This window comes from Apteryx rowi, unplaced genomic scaffold (assembly GCF_003343035.1).
Source record: "Apteryx rowi isolate R43461 unplaced genomic scaffold, aptRow1 scaffold_373, whole genome shotgun sequence".
In the NCBI taxonomy this organism is placed as follows: Eukaryota; Metazoa; Chordata; class Aves; order Apterygiformes; family Apterygidae; genus Apteryx; species Apteryx rowi.
This window is the reverse complement of record NW_020450230.1, coordinates 72411-86713: the sequence shown is the minus strand read 5'-3', so window position 1 is coordinate 86713 and position 14303 is coordinate 72411. Positions and strand designations below refer to the sequence as shown.

Sequence of the window (14303 nt, the reverse complement as noted above, 5' to 3'; positions counted from 1 at the left end):
TCAATGAGCAAAATCAAAACAATTATCAAGCTCATATGCTGATACACAGTGATTATTTAGGGACTGCTTGAAGTAGGGAATACAATKAATGTTAGATTGGCTGGAATTGTTTATCAATGACACATTGTACCATACTTTTCTCATGTTAATGTTTATATATTTGAAGCCTAATAGAGTTTTATTTCATTTTTTTGTCCCAGGTTAACACATAATAAAACCTTATAACTGCTACTTAGCACTTTCATAGTGATTCTCGTGTTCAAAATAGTATGAGTTAATCTCAGTTTCTTTCTGCAACTGCAATAGAAGTAGTATTATCCCCARTTTACAAATAGGGCAATTGAATCAGTGAGACTAACTTGTCCAGACAGCAGTGCCATTCAAATTATTTTTATTCTCTTTAGCTTTTACCTACAAATTGTTTTATTTTAGTTGGGTTAGATTATCCGGATGATTAAGAATGACAGTTTTCATTGGTTTTAGCGAGAGGCATAGCTACTCGTTTCCCAGAGCCACAGCCTGCTCTTGCTCCAGCTGTGGCAGAGCAGCCTCCCAGGGGGCTCCAGCCTGAGTGCACTGCACCGGGCACAGGCCCAGCCTGTGGCCGGCGCTGCTGTGAAACCCCAGACCCATTTCATTTTTTTTGGTTTTATTTGTCTCATTTTTAGTATTTTATTTTAGCATTCTTTCTTTCTGAATGAGCTTAAAAAACTGAGTTGTTCTAGCTTAAGTTCTACTAATATCTACATTTAGAACAGAATACTCTCTTTTGATRACATAGAGGGTGATTTTATTAGAAAGAAGAAGGCAAGGAAGTTCCACCTCAGGGCTTGGGGTTTTACCCCCCCTCCTCCAGCTTCATATAGGGGTGATGAAAAGATGGAGGCTGAAGATACAATAGTAATTCAGGAGTTGCAAAATACAGCTTTCAGTGAAACACTTAGAGTCTGAGCTGAATTCTTCAGCAGGCTGGAGACTGATGGGCTGTAATAACTCCTTTTGGCCTTAAGCTCTAAATTTTGTCCACCTTGCTGAAAATCATAATTATCAGCTTTATGATGCTAAACACTGTGAAATATTTATGTGGTAAAATGAACGAAGTGTTGGCATATTCCAGGTAAGCCATATTCCATGTGGTAGGGAGGAGAAAACAAAAATTTTTGATCTGAATATGCTTTTCATTTCGAAAGATATTAAGGGGTTTTCAGGCTTCTTATCTGAACTGTTTTAATGCTAGTTGAGCGTCAGGATATGATCTGTGTCTCAGTAAAATCTAAGCTAGCTTTTCTGTGGCCATATGAGGAATCCTTACTTTTCCTTTGAGCTTTGGAATATGGTGTCTGCCTGCTGAGGTCAGGAAGCTTCAGGTGTTTTGTAATATCAGGATACAGCTGTTGCAATCTTTCCGTTTTAAATTGCTTTCTTTTTTTGTCTGTGTAGTACTACATGTTTGCAGGATGCCTGCAGACTACTGTGCTGCCTTACAACACAGTAGGGATTTACTCTGTAGTAACTATTTTCTCAGGGCAGTGAGAACTCCTGTGAGTCTCTATTACCTGAAAGCACTTTTGGTAAGGAACACAGATGATTTATCCTTTTATGTTTGTATATATTTAATATACATTGTTTACCAGTTAATTATTAAAGATAGATAATCTGCTATTGAAGGTTTAAAATAGGTTTGACTGAAACTCAGGGACATGAGCTTGTGCCTTTTCAAGCACTGTTAGCTTTAGTGATACTGAATGCAACGATACTGCAGGAAATTTTTCATTTGTAAAGACTCCTCTATATTTTCTGTGTGCTTCCTGTAGTTCATGTTAAACTTTCAGATTACGCTTCCAGAAGCCTCAAGTTACTTACAGTTCTTGAGCACTGCGTCTCTTCGCTGCCAGATTGGCTTCTTGGTCACAAAGTAACTGAGGCTGGACTTTGATTACCTGGAAAAATCAGTGCAGAACTATTTACAAGCATTTTGACAGTGATAGGCTTTGCCATTTCGTGGTTTTAGTTGACCTAACAGAAAGAATTACAGGCTGAATTTGATTAGTTCTTTTTTCCCCTCCATGGAGGAGAACAAAATTTTCAGAATAATGACATGGCAGTAGCATAGACTGTCTCTAGTTCAGGAAATAGGGGATTGCAAAACTGCATAGCAGCTGTTGATAAAAAAAATGTCAAAAATTCATAACAATCCTGATAGCTTGAAACAATATCACTTTGTTACTATCTCCCCTATTAGTGTGCATCTGTTTATTAAATTAGACATCGTAATTAAATCCTGTCTTCCTTTTAAATATGGCCTTGCTCCAGATGATGGCTTTTCCCTTTGAAAGATGAGAAAAGATGAAAATTAATACATGGCATTCTTTTTTTATTTGTGTTATTCAAATTTTATTATTCTTACTTTTAAGGAAGTACTCAGTTAATTTTCCAAATCTTAGGAAGAAAACTTTTGAAGAACTTCATATTTTTTCAGATTCAGAAGTATAGAATTCAGAATGGTATAGGAAATGCTAAAGGACATTTGGTTTTCTTTCTCAGTTGATAGCTTCTGTTGTTCACTACTGTTATCCCAGAAGCCAATTTATATTCTACTCTGGTGCATTTTTCCTCGGTCATTTCTGAGTTTATAACAATATATGGGATGGAAAATCAAATCAGCTAAAATCCATTTTGTTTCAACAGTGCCTGTCCCCAGGAGCACTAGAATCAAATAAAAATACAGTGTGAGTTTAAAAGGAAGCTAAGTGCAACATATTGAACTAGCAGCTGACAAACCTGGGTCTCCCTGAATCTTGAATCAGTATACATTAAACCTATCAGAGAAGATGTAGACCCCATTTTAATGAAAAAAATGGAGGCTGTTAAACTGTCATGGGTAGAATGTGAGGGTTTGTTCTACCTCGTCCTCTTTTAAATATAAACCAGAAAGCTGTTGTGTTCTGGCCCGTACCTATTTCCCTGTTTGGACACGAAGGCTCCACAGTGCTGGGAACCTGCTGTGGCCTGGAGACAGGAAAGCCTCACCTTATTGTGCAGATGGATCCTGCTCCAATTTAGCTGCGGCTGGTAAAAAATCCCTGTATGCCACCGGTTCATCAGACACAGGAGAGCTTTTTTCCCAAAATCATCTCTTATTTTCACTATACTACCAGATGTGCATTTCTGTCTCTTTCGCGGACTACGAGAAACTGGGATTAATACGGAACTGTGCTAATGGAAACTCTTCTGTACAAGGGAATTCTTTAAGAAATAGCCAGGCTGGCATGAGGCCACTTTGCTCTCTGTGATGCCACTCACAGACCAGGGAAAACAGTCTTTCTTCTGAAGGCACAGTTGGCCGTTTCTTGAAATCCTCTTCATTTTAATAAGCATCAGAAACAGTCATGGCGGAACATATAAGACAGTAGAGTCTTCATGTTAGTGAAAACAACCTTAGYTCTTGTTTTAGGAGTCCTGAATCTGGTGCTTAATTTATAATTAATTAATTTATAATTTCCTCTTTTAGAATTAATTAAAATAAGTACTATGTTCAAATTAAATGACGTTATAATAATTGAATAAATCTTCTTAAATTATAACCCATCTGCAAAATTGTCAATACAATAAAGCCATATTACCCACCCACAAAGATAAGAGGTTGATGACAGACCTGTTTGCTAATTACTCATTAGTCTTTTCTACTTTAATTAGCATTCAGTTGATTTTTTCTTTCATTTTCATTGCATATTTTGGGGGAAAATTCTTTAGAGTTTTGTGAAAGTGAAAACATGATTCCTTAGTGCATGTGACTTTCCAAAGATTTTCACAAGTGATAATGTCACAAAAAAATTATGTAGAATCTCTTGTATATGTGATCACTAATAAAAGCAAGAATTTTATGTTCTAGCCTTCAGTTTTCATAGATGCCCAAACCTGTGTCCTCCTGAAAAGTTTATTAGTAAGTGAAAATACCTTTATTTCTAAGTATGGAAGCGATAACATATAGCCCAACTCTGCGTTGATATTTTAATGCCATTATATAAAGCCTAGATGTGAACTGCCTAAGTGTGAAATACCATTGCTGGAAAGCTAGAGATGGCACATCATGGTTTTCAAATTACTATTATTATTTGGGTTTTTTTCTTTCTCCCTCTTTAAAAGGATAATAATTAAGAAATGTTTCAAATTCCCCAGGTTCAGCATTGTATAAATGAACATCTGTGAATGGGGATACTATCTCCTAAAGTCCTGCATAGAGTATCTCTGAGAAATTAGCTTTGGGATCAATTGTGATTTCCCATGTAGTGTTCAAAGCAAACCTGTATAGTGTTCAAAGCAAACTTTTAATAACTGCAATAGTTGCCACTCAATAAAATCTGAGAAGAAAAGGTAGAGATTAAATCAAATTGCCTTTAACATCTTTGACAGGCATCTGTGCCTGTTCTATCCATAACAAAAAGGAAAAGATAGAGACTCATTTCCAGAAGCTGGTGTTGAAAATTTTGAACATTTGGTGCATTAGTAAAATGAATTTTCTTTCCTTCAGCTTCCCTTTCCAACAAGAGAAGGGATTACTGCATATCTACTGAGGTTCATGGCCTCTCCTTACACATCTGTGGGAAAATGTTAATGAGACTTGATCCTTACTAATAGGTTCAGAATCAGGATAAGATAGTGGAAAGTGAATGTTATTCGATAGTTGAAGCATAATTGTTTACACATGATCTAACAGAGATTTTCCTAAACTTGTAAACATGACTCACAGTGTTGTTCAGAAGAAGGACAAAAGTAGCACAAAGCATAAATCTAATCCCAAGCTATTTTTCATTGCAAAGATATTTCAGATGAGCAGGAGACAGAAGAGTAGCGAATGCATTTGAAAATCATAAATGAAAAGCAAATAAATGATTACTATATGGTATCTGTTTATTTAATATATTTTTTCAGACAAATGCAGCTAAACTCAGTCTCAGTACTACTGAGATGTACATGAGAATATGCGACTGAGTATGTGCACGCTGTTATGACTGTTTTGTTGGTGTAGTGAGTGTTAAGCATTTCTTGCTCTCAGCTGCATAATTGCTCTCTGTTCTGACAAGGCACTGAGGTTCTCTATTCTGGACTGCATCGAGTCACATCTGGTAGATTTTGGGATCAGTAGGAATGAAGGTAGTAAGACAAAAAGTGATTTTAATGTTCCCCTGCCAATTTGCAGTAGCAAAAAATAAATAAAAACCGGCCTGTATTTTACTTCATTTTTTTTCTCTGTGCACAAGGAACAAGCACTCTTCTGAGATTGCACTTCCTCTTCAGGGTGTATTTTCCTAGTGGTATAGTGGGATTTAGTCACACAATTCCATTAACTCCAGTGGACCAGAAGTTACAGGCACTTGATTATTTAATTTGGGTTGGATTCCTGAATTCTGCATTTGACTTGTTATCGAGCTATTGCACATGTGACTGAGGGAGAGAGGGGTTAAGAAATTGAAAATGTGAAGTGTATAGTCAGTGAATTTTCAGTTACGAATTTTGTGATGGAAACTCCCTGAAGCTAGCAAAGTATATAATATCACTATTCTTATTGAAATAAGCTCGTTTACTATTTATTTGCACTCTCACTCAAATGATTCCTGAATTTCCTTTCAGATTTCAAGAAACTGATTTATAAATCCTAAACAAAAACGTCCTTTTCATGGCATTGACAAATACCATCTCTCTAGGTGACTCTAGTACTTTATATTTAATTCTCTTCTGAATGTTGGGCAGCCTTCCAAAGAGGTATTCAGTGTTCTTCTATATATCAGGGACCACTGAAAAAAAAAAAAAGAAGAATATGGCATGTGAAATATGTGAAGAAGGACATTAAAAAAAACCCGCAAACTCTCCATGTTTAAACAAACCATGAAATTTTCATTAATAGGGTTGGTATTCTGGAAAGAGATGGGGGCTAGGTGGTGATTTTTTGCTAGCTTTCAACAAGATACCCAAAATGCAAGCAAATTTAATGGAAAGTATACAGAAAATGATCTGCAAATAACTTATTTTGAGTTAGTTTGCATTGTTCTGATACAAAAATGGTGAAAGATACTTTTTTTCTTAGAATATGGAAGAAACCAATCTGCTGGCACTTAAAACATTCTAAGAGAGCCTTCAAACCCTTTGAGAGACTGATAAGCGTGGAAAGTGTATGATTCAATGAAATCTATCATTTGGGGTTAAAGAATACCAGAGAGATTCTAGAATACTAAGAAATAACATGGGGGAAAGAGAACATCTGGTTTTAAGGAAATATAGTATGCATATCAGAAAATAAGTGGAAACAAATAAGTAGTGGGACACTAAAATATCCAAGTTACAAACTATACAGGAAAGACAGAGTAGCTTTGTGCCAATGCAGGCTTAATGTTGTATTTAAGGAAAGTTAAGAATCAAGTCACATAGATGAATTAACTGTATCAGCAACTAACCTAAAATCCTTTTGGAGTTGAAGTTCCAACCCTAAATAGAATATGCGTTAGGAACCACCAAGATACTAATTGGTAAGGAAGAGATTGTAAGAACATAAATTACAATAAATATCATTTTGGGCTGTGCTTTTCAGACTACGTTTTTAGACACCAAAATTTACTGCTTCATGCAATAACTTCTCAGGGAAGCCACAAACAGGATGGGAAACATTTGGCTTGGTACTGAGCAGTGCAAGTTCAAAACATTGCTATTATAATAGGGATCATAGTGTCCTAAAAATGAGCATCTCTGCAGGGACAAAAAGAAAAAATATCTGCCACAGTGGTGTTCATTTTTCAGAAAGGAAATTACACACAAATGAGGAAACCTGCTTAAAAGGAATGAAAAGGGTGAAATGTTTGAAGACAGCATGGAGACATAACACTGGAAACTGAAAGCAAGTTCATAATGTCAAAAAGGATTTTCATAAGACTCAGTAGGGTGGGTGGCTAAAAGGAAATATAAGGAAAGCTATTTGAAGTAAGAATCTAAAGGACAAATGGCCAGAACCAGGTCATTATTCAGTTAAGTGTTCTAATGAAATTAAAGTATGAAACAACAATAACTATTAACAGTATTTTCTTGCTTAAGTCTAGTTTTTTAATGAGGAATGGAAGGTGGCAAATGTAGTTTCAGTTTTTAAAAASGGCACCAAGTCAGACCTCTGGACTACAGACCAGGAAATCTGGGGAAGACTATACTGGGAAGGACATAAGAATAGCTTTTGTATAAGAAGGTATGCTTTACATCTCCTAGTATGCCTTGAAGGGAAACTGTGAGCACATGGATAAGGGGTATAAGCCGTTTGGATTTCCAAAAGGTTTTCAAGAAGGTCTTTAACTAAAGAGACTAGGTTCCTGTGGGATAAGAGAGAAGGTCTTCCTGTGGGTAAATAACCAATTATCTGGTTAGTTATTTCCTGTAAAAGATGGAAAATAATGGGCAGGGATAAATGCTCAGTTTTCCCAGTGAGGGAGATTGTTTCTGCTCCAGAAGGTCTACTCTGTTTGGCATGTACATCAGTGAGCTGGAAAGGAGAATGAATAATGCAGTGACACATCTTGATGATACAAATCTATTCAGAGTTCTTAAGACGAGGATAGATTGCAAATAGCTACAGAAAGACCTCACAGTACTGACTGGCAGTAAAGTGGTGGTGGCTGAGATACAGTGTTGATAAATGTAAAACAGTGCATGTGGAAAAAAACAGTCCTAACTTTAAATGCACAGTGATGAGCTCTCATTTAGCTCTCTACAAAAGAGATCATGGAATTATTATAGATAATTCTATGAAAACGTCACTTCAGTACTCAACAGTGTTCAGAAAACTGAATCAAATGTTAGGAAATACTGGAAAAGGAATAGAGAACAAAGCAGAAAATATTATGCCATGGTATAAGACCCTGGTATACCCACATCTTGTATATTGTGTGCAGTGTTTTGGTCCCTCAATCTGAAAAAGAATATTCCAGATTAGATCCAAGGTATGGAAAGCTCCTATACAAGGAGAGAATAAATGAATAGGACTGGGATTTGTCTTGCCTAACTTCACATCTTCCAGACAGGTGTCTGCATGTGAGCTGTTTGTCTAGGCTCCAAAAGTTCCCTAAGCTCAAGGAAAATCTGCTCAGTTTAGTTGCTGGAGTTTAGAATGAGATTCATATCATCCTATTGTAAAAACTTACATTTTGTTTAATTTCCTGTCTTGATTAGCTTCCTATTGACTATAAAGGGAACATAGGGTGACTTGCTCAGATGTAAATGCCTACCTCTTAGATATCCAAATTTTGTCAAATGTATTCCAGTATGGGAATCTTCAGGCTGGAAAAAGTGGAAGATATGATGGAGGTTTATAAAACCATGAATGGCACAGAGAAGTTCAACAAAGAATGGCTGATTACTGTCTCTCATGAGCGAAGAATTAGGGATCTTCTAGGGAAGGTCTCAAGTGATAAGTTCAAACAAAACAAAAAAGAGATGGTTCTTCAGCTAAATACTAAACTCATCATAAGATGTTGTGAATGTTAAAAGCCTACATGAGTTCAAAAAGCTAGYGGGCAATTCATGGAAGAGAAAGCATCAAGAGCTAAATGACATAAAAATATAACTTCTGGCTCCAGAATCTCCAAGCCACAAATCAGTGAGCTGGAAGAGTCTAGCAAGGAGCACGGGAGCTCATGCTTTCCTGAGCTTTACATTCTTCCCTAGGCAACTGCATTGGCTACTGTCAGAGGAGGGACTGGGCAAGAGGGACTTTTGGTCTCTTTAGCCACTGTTATGTCTGAGACTTGCAGTATTTGGCTGGTTAGGGTTTGTGCGGTATATGTCTTCTAGAGTTCTTGCTAATTTTCCAAGGAGTTTTAAAACACTGACAGGACTGTACGGATCATTTAAAATCCAATCTACCACCTACAGTATCACACACTATTGAAATTCTTTCTTGCATAAGGAYAGTCATAATGAAAATAATTTGGGGCTGTTTCTCCTATTGCTGTTCACACTGAGAAGTCATTTAAATCCTGAGCAATTTAATTGGTTTAAATAGGTCTCCTTGTGGCAGTGGAACACCACACACCATGTATATTTGTTTTTAAATTAGAAACACTACAGTTCTCCACATTTTTATGATATAAAACTGTGATATATATAGTATTTTTTATTTAGAAAAAAAATAATGGAAATATGAATCAGTCATAAAATATAAAAACTGATTATTAAAATATAAGTATTACTGTAAAACATTTCAATCATGCTGATGAAAATCACAATCTAGTAGAAATTCTTAATTTCTTCTTCTACAGATGAAAAGTATTATGTAAGATACAGAAATTATTACTATTTCTTAAAATTGTTTGAACACTTGTTGAAAGAAAAAGGAATTCACATTGACTTTCTCTTACTCTAAAACTACCTCAGGAATGATGTATGTTGAATGGTGGACACATTGTCCCTGATGAATTGCGTTACTTAACTTAGCCTTTGAGTGGCTGACCTTTTTAATAATACAATATCATCTGCCAGATCTTAATATGGATATATTTTTCTTTCTCTTGAGTTTTTAATTGTAAGATTACTGGCATTAATTACATAGCTCTGTATTGACTAGCATTCTTTTCTTGTTACTTTGTTGTGTTTTGATTCAAATAACTAATAAAAGTGCTAGTAAAAGTTCAGGCTTAGTATAATAGAATACAGAGGATCAAATTCAAATATGGTGAAAATTATATTGTATTTTATATACTGCAAAATTAGCATAATGCTGCAAAAATCAATATTGTTGCAGCAGAAAAAGCAATTAAGAAAGCCAATTGCAAAATGTGGGGAAGGAAAGAGAAACATTTTATCTTATACTTTCATAAGTATTCCTATGTTTTGACTTCTTTGCTTGTTACTTCCTTATGTGTCTTAGCCTTCCCACTCTGTGAAATAACTTGCGGTCACTAAAATATGTTGACTAATCATGAAGATTCTTCTATTTCCCCTTAATTTAGATATAATGATTATGTGATTTACATAATCATTTGTGTCAGTCTTCATGTAAGACCAATACTTCTAAGTCAACATTTCAGATGCAAATAATTGCCCTGAAATCAGTCAAGTACTTAATTATATGCTTAAAAACAAGTGGTTTATAAGCTTAAGTCTGTGTGCTTTGCCTGAGCAATGAAGTTTTCAATTAAAGCCTGAATGTATTACTATACAAATTAATAACAAATTAACTTGCTTTAATGCAGAATCTGCATTAAAGTGCATTGTAGTGCAGGAACTGATCTTTGCACCAGATGATTTCCATTTATTCTAACAGTGACTTATTTATAAATACAATGAGGGCACTGGTCATGCTGACTAAGAGACGTTCTCCGATCTTGGAAAGTAACAGTGGAGGTGCCTGTTTGACCATCCCCAGTATAAGTCACAGTGCTATGGCCAAGAACCTTGGCCACTTAAACTGGCAGACAGTAAAATAGCTATTTGCAAGTTGCATGTTCAGACAATAATATATATATCTTCAGTCACTGAAGCCTTCATCTTCCAAGAACAAATGCCTGTTCTTAAAACATGTTGTTCTTCTGAGCTCCAGTGTTGATTTAAATGATCAGGTTAAGCACATGTATAATTGTGGGATAAAACAGACATGCTAGATCTTTTCCTTTTCATCACAGACCTTACTCTTCTCACAACACTGTAAATCAGTATTCTTTCCAGTAATATCAGTTGTGTTTCAGTGGTATAAAACTGGTGAAATGGAGAAGAGAACTGTGTGTTGTGAATTTGATCTATGCCACTGCTCTCGTGTTATGGCATGTGCATCATTCCCTACACTTATCTTTACAAAATGCACATCGCTTCTGGTCTGTGTATTTTACAGATTTATCATTATAGCCATTCACTTCATATGAATTCCATTTAAGTCAGTCTAACTCCTTATGTTGTGGGATTTTATATAGCATAGTGGAAGCGAAATCTGACCTTTAATGAAGTTTGAGGGACAATTTTTCCATGATGCTTGCCTTTAAGCCAGTTCATGACATTCTAATATCTATGAATGTCTTAATGCTACTTACAGTGTGAAGATTCTTACGGTTCACTCAGATATTGATTTTTTTCTTTTGAATGTTGTTTGCATCACATTTTGGTGAAATGATTAGTAGGTAATCATTTCAGGTTTCTTGTTCATCCAAAATGAGATGCAGACCACATATGCTCTGTATTAAAAATACTGAGAGAAAGGAGCTGGAAAGCCAGACTAATATGGCAAGTGAATTATCCTACCTTTGTGTGCAGAAATCACATTACCTAATGTGCTCCTGAAAATGATGGAATTTGTCCCTTAGAAATGTCTTATTGGTACATTTTGACACAATTTACCTTGTTAAAGATTTATAAATGTCTCCTTAGAGAAGATAGATACGGAAGAGTGGAAGATCCTCTCTCCATTAGAGTCACGATGTGCTGTGTCTGGGGTCCATGCTGCAGGGCTCTGGGGATGTTTTTACATGCATCATGGAAACATGATCATCAGGTTGTTTCTATTAAAATCAAGATGCTTGAAACTAGCAGTTTTTGGTTTTCGCATAMATTATTAAAATTACTAAACTGGACTGCTGTTACGCATAATTTTAAAGGTTATCTTACACCGTGCATTCTTTTGTTTTTCTGAAATGTGGAGGCATGTAGGCCAGTTTGGGATTCATAGCAAGGAGGTTTTTTATTTTCTTGTTTTTATTCCCCTTTCTAACCATTTATTTGTAAAGCACAGGATACCTGAGGTAAGAGCATGACCTCAGTGAGATCTATCTGTTTTACCATTGATTACCTTTCTTTATTCACTGTATTGGGGAACTGTGATCTGCCTCTGTTTTCATATATTAAACAGCATTTATCAGCCCGTCCACCCTGAGGAACATATACTACATAAAAAATGAGAGAAGAAAGAAGCATCCTTTATAGCTCTCATTCCAGTGGATGTTCTGGTTAGAGATTTGGTTTAGCTTGCCAAAAATTGCTATCAAGGCTCTAATTTATATCATCACCTTCTGAAATGCCAGGCCTTATCGCTGAGACTTAAGGCCCGTATTAAGTTATATAAAAAGACTGTTGCCTGTATCATGATCAGGATGTGCCCTCCTTTCAGCTCGACATGGGATACCTCTGCTATACTAGTCAGCTGGTAGTAGAGTCAGTAGTTTTTGAAGTAGTTGCTTATGTTTGTTTGTGTTTAATTCACACAGGTTTATCGAGCAGAAATTGTGCCTCTTAAAGAGAAGGTGCATCACGTCAATGAACTTGCTCACCGGTTCACCCCTTCTGATATTCAGCTCTCCCAGTATAATCTCAGCTGTGTGGAAGACCTGAACACAAGGTGGAAGGTGCTACAGGTAGACTTCCCATGACCATTTTCTTTATGCTGCATTTAAGTAAATATTTTTTCCGTCTGTGCAGTTGTTTTCTCCCCATGGAAGAGCATTAAGGCCATATTAAAGGAATGAAAGAAGCAGCAGATAGTATTGAAAAACACTTTCAGAAATGGTGTTCCTATGAGAAAACAAGAGGCTGTATTTTCATGTGCTTTGAATATTTTATCGAGAACTAGAATTCAGTTAACCCAGTTTGTCATACAGTTAAAGCTCACATACAGTTAAAACACTTAATAGTTTGTTTACCTTTTAATAACAATATGTTGCATTTAGCAATTCTGTTGCCAAACGTGTCATGTGATGGTTTCTTTCAGCTGACTTATCCATGTTTTACTGAGATTTTATGGTGTGCATGAAGGATTGATTTAAGATAGTTTGCTTTTGCTGCTTTATTCCTTTTACTTTTTGTTTAAATAATTTTCAGGGACAATAGTTTTAAATATTTTCTTCCACAGCCAGACTAATGATGCTGTGCAGTGGAACCTTTAATGTCACATTGTTACAATCAAATGCAAAATTACAAGGCATTATATGCATTCAGTTGGCAGGATTTGTTACTGCTATTAAAGCTGCTAAGAAAGGGATTAATATTATGATATATTATGAAATCAATGTGAGCATAAAATAAATAAATATTATTAAAAATAAATATTGAAAAGTTTATAACTTCGCTTTTTTTTTTTTTAACATATACATCACTAAAGTTTTAGATTACTCTGTGTTATATTGTGATTAAAGCCTTCCAAAATGTATACTTTTTTCCAAAATGCACTATATTCCAACTCAGAATTTTAGGAAGAATGAGTCRGGGGGAAGGTGTAAGCATGTGTGAACTGACATATTGTGATGTAGGTGCCACAGCAGTAGAGCAGTGTTATGATTAAAGGAAGGCAAATGCAATTAAATGCACTTCTTTAAGCAATGGAGTTTACTCACTGTTTTATTTATTGCTACATCACTGCCCCACATTGTGAAGTCATGTCGTTGTATTTACCTTAACAAAGATATTGCAAAAATGTGGAAGTATGAGATGGAAGTTAACACAGAGTTTTGCCTTTATTGTAAAATCCAAATATTTTGAGCAATACTCAAAAATGAACCGATTCCCTGTTATCATATATAGAGACACAAGATCCTGAAGCTGTCAACTCTAGTAGTCAGCAAGAGGTTATTGCTTCTTTATTGCTTCTCCAAAAGAAATCTCACAGTTCTGTGACATCTCCAGTTTATCGTCAGTTCATGCAAATATTAACAAAATAAATACTTTTTGCTTTTTCATAATCAGCAGTTGGCAGTGACAGTGCTAGTTTAAGAAAACGATAATTAGTCCTAGATCTTTGGTCATTAGCCTCCCTTTTTTCCCAGATTCTCAAGATAGACTTTAGGTAAATTTATTAAAGCAGATCAGCAGATATCTGGAAGATAAAATGAGTAGTCCCAAAATGACTTACCTCACCTATGAGGAAAATCACAGTTGTTTTATGTTTTTAAAAACAACAGCTAATTCAAGCAGCAACAGAATCAGTTAACAAATTTGCTATGTTTTATTGAAAATTAACCTGCTAGTTAACAAAATAGTGAACTAAGTTCCAGTGATTTGCTGAAATATACTTCACTACTTCATCAAGACATAAGGGAAAGAGGAAGATTCATGGGAAAGGCATATAGGATATGAAATAGTCAACCAAGTCTGAGAGAAAGACAGAGATAGATAAACATTTTGTTGTAACTGYTCATGAAAGTACCAGACAGAGGGCAAACTTGACATTGTAGACTACGTGGATTTTGTTTTAAAATTTATAGTAAATCTCTCTTGCTCTCTGTCTCGTTGTCTCTCTGTCTCTATATCCTAAGGGGGGAAATATTTCTCACCCATGTATCCCATTTCCTATA

General features: G+C 35.6%; 1 protein-coding gene across 1 annotated transcript in view; it reads left to right on the top strand.

Annotated features, from left to right (window-relative positions):
- LOC112969900 (dystrophin) overlaps positions 1–14303 on the top strand; it is a gene marked incomplete at its 3' end in the record, with an annotated part of 817409 nt that overhangs the window by 748459 nt on the left and 54647 nt on the right. The window contains exon 55 of the mRNA XM_026073700.1: positions 12225–12371. Coding sequence (XP_025929485.1) covers positions 12225–12371 — 147 coding nt within the window. The remainder of the gene's footprint in view (positions 1–12224; positions 12372–14303) is intronic.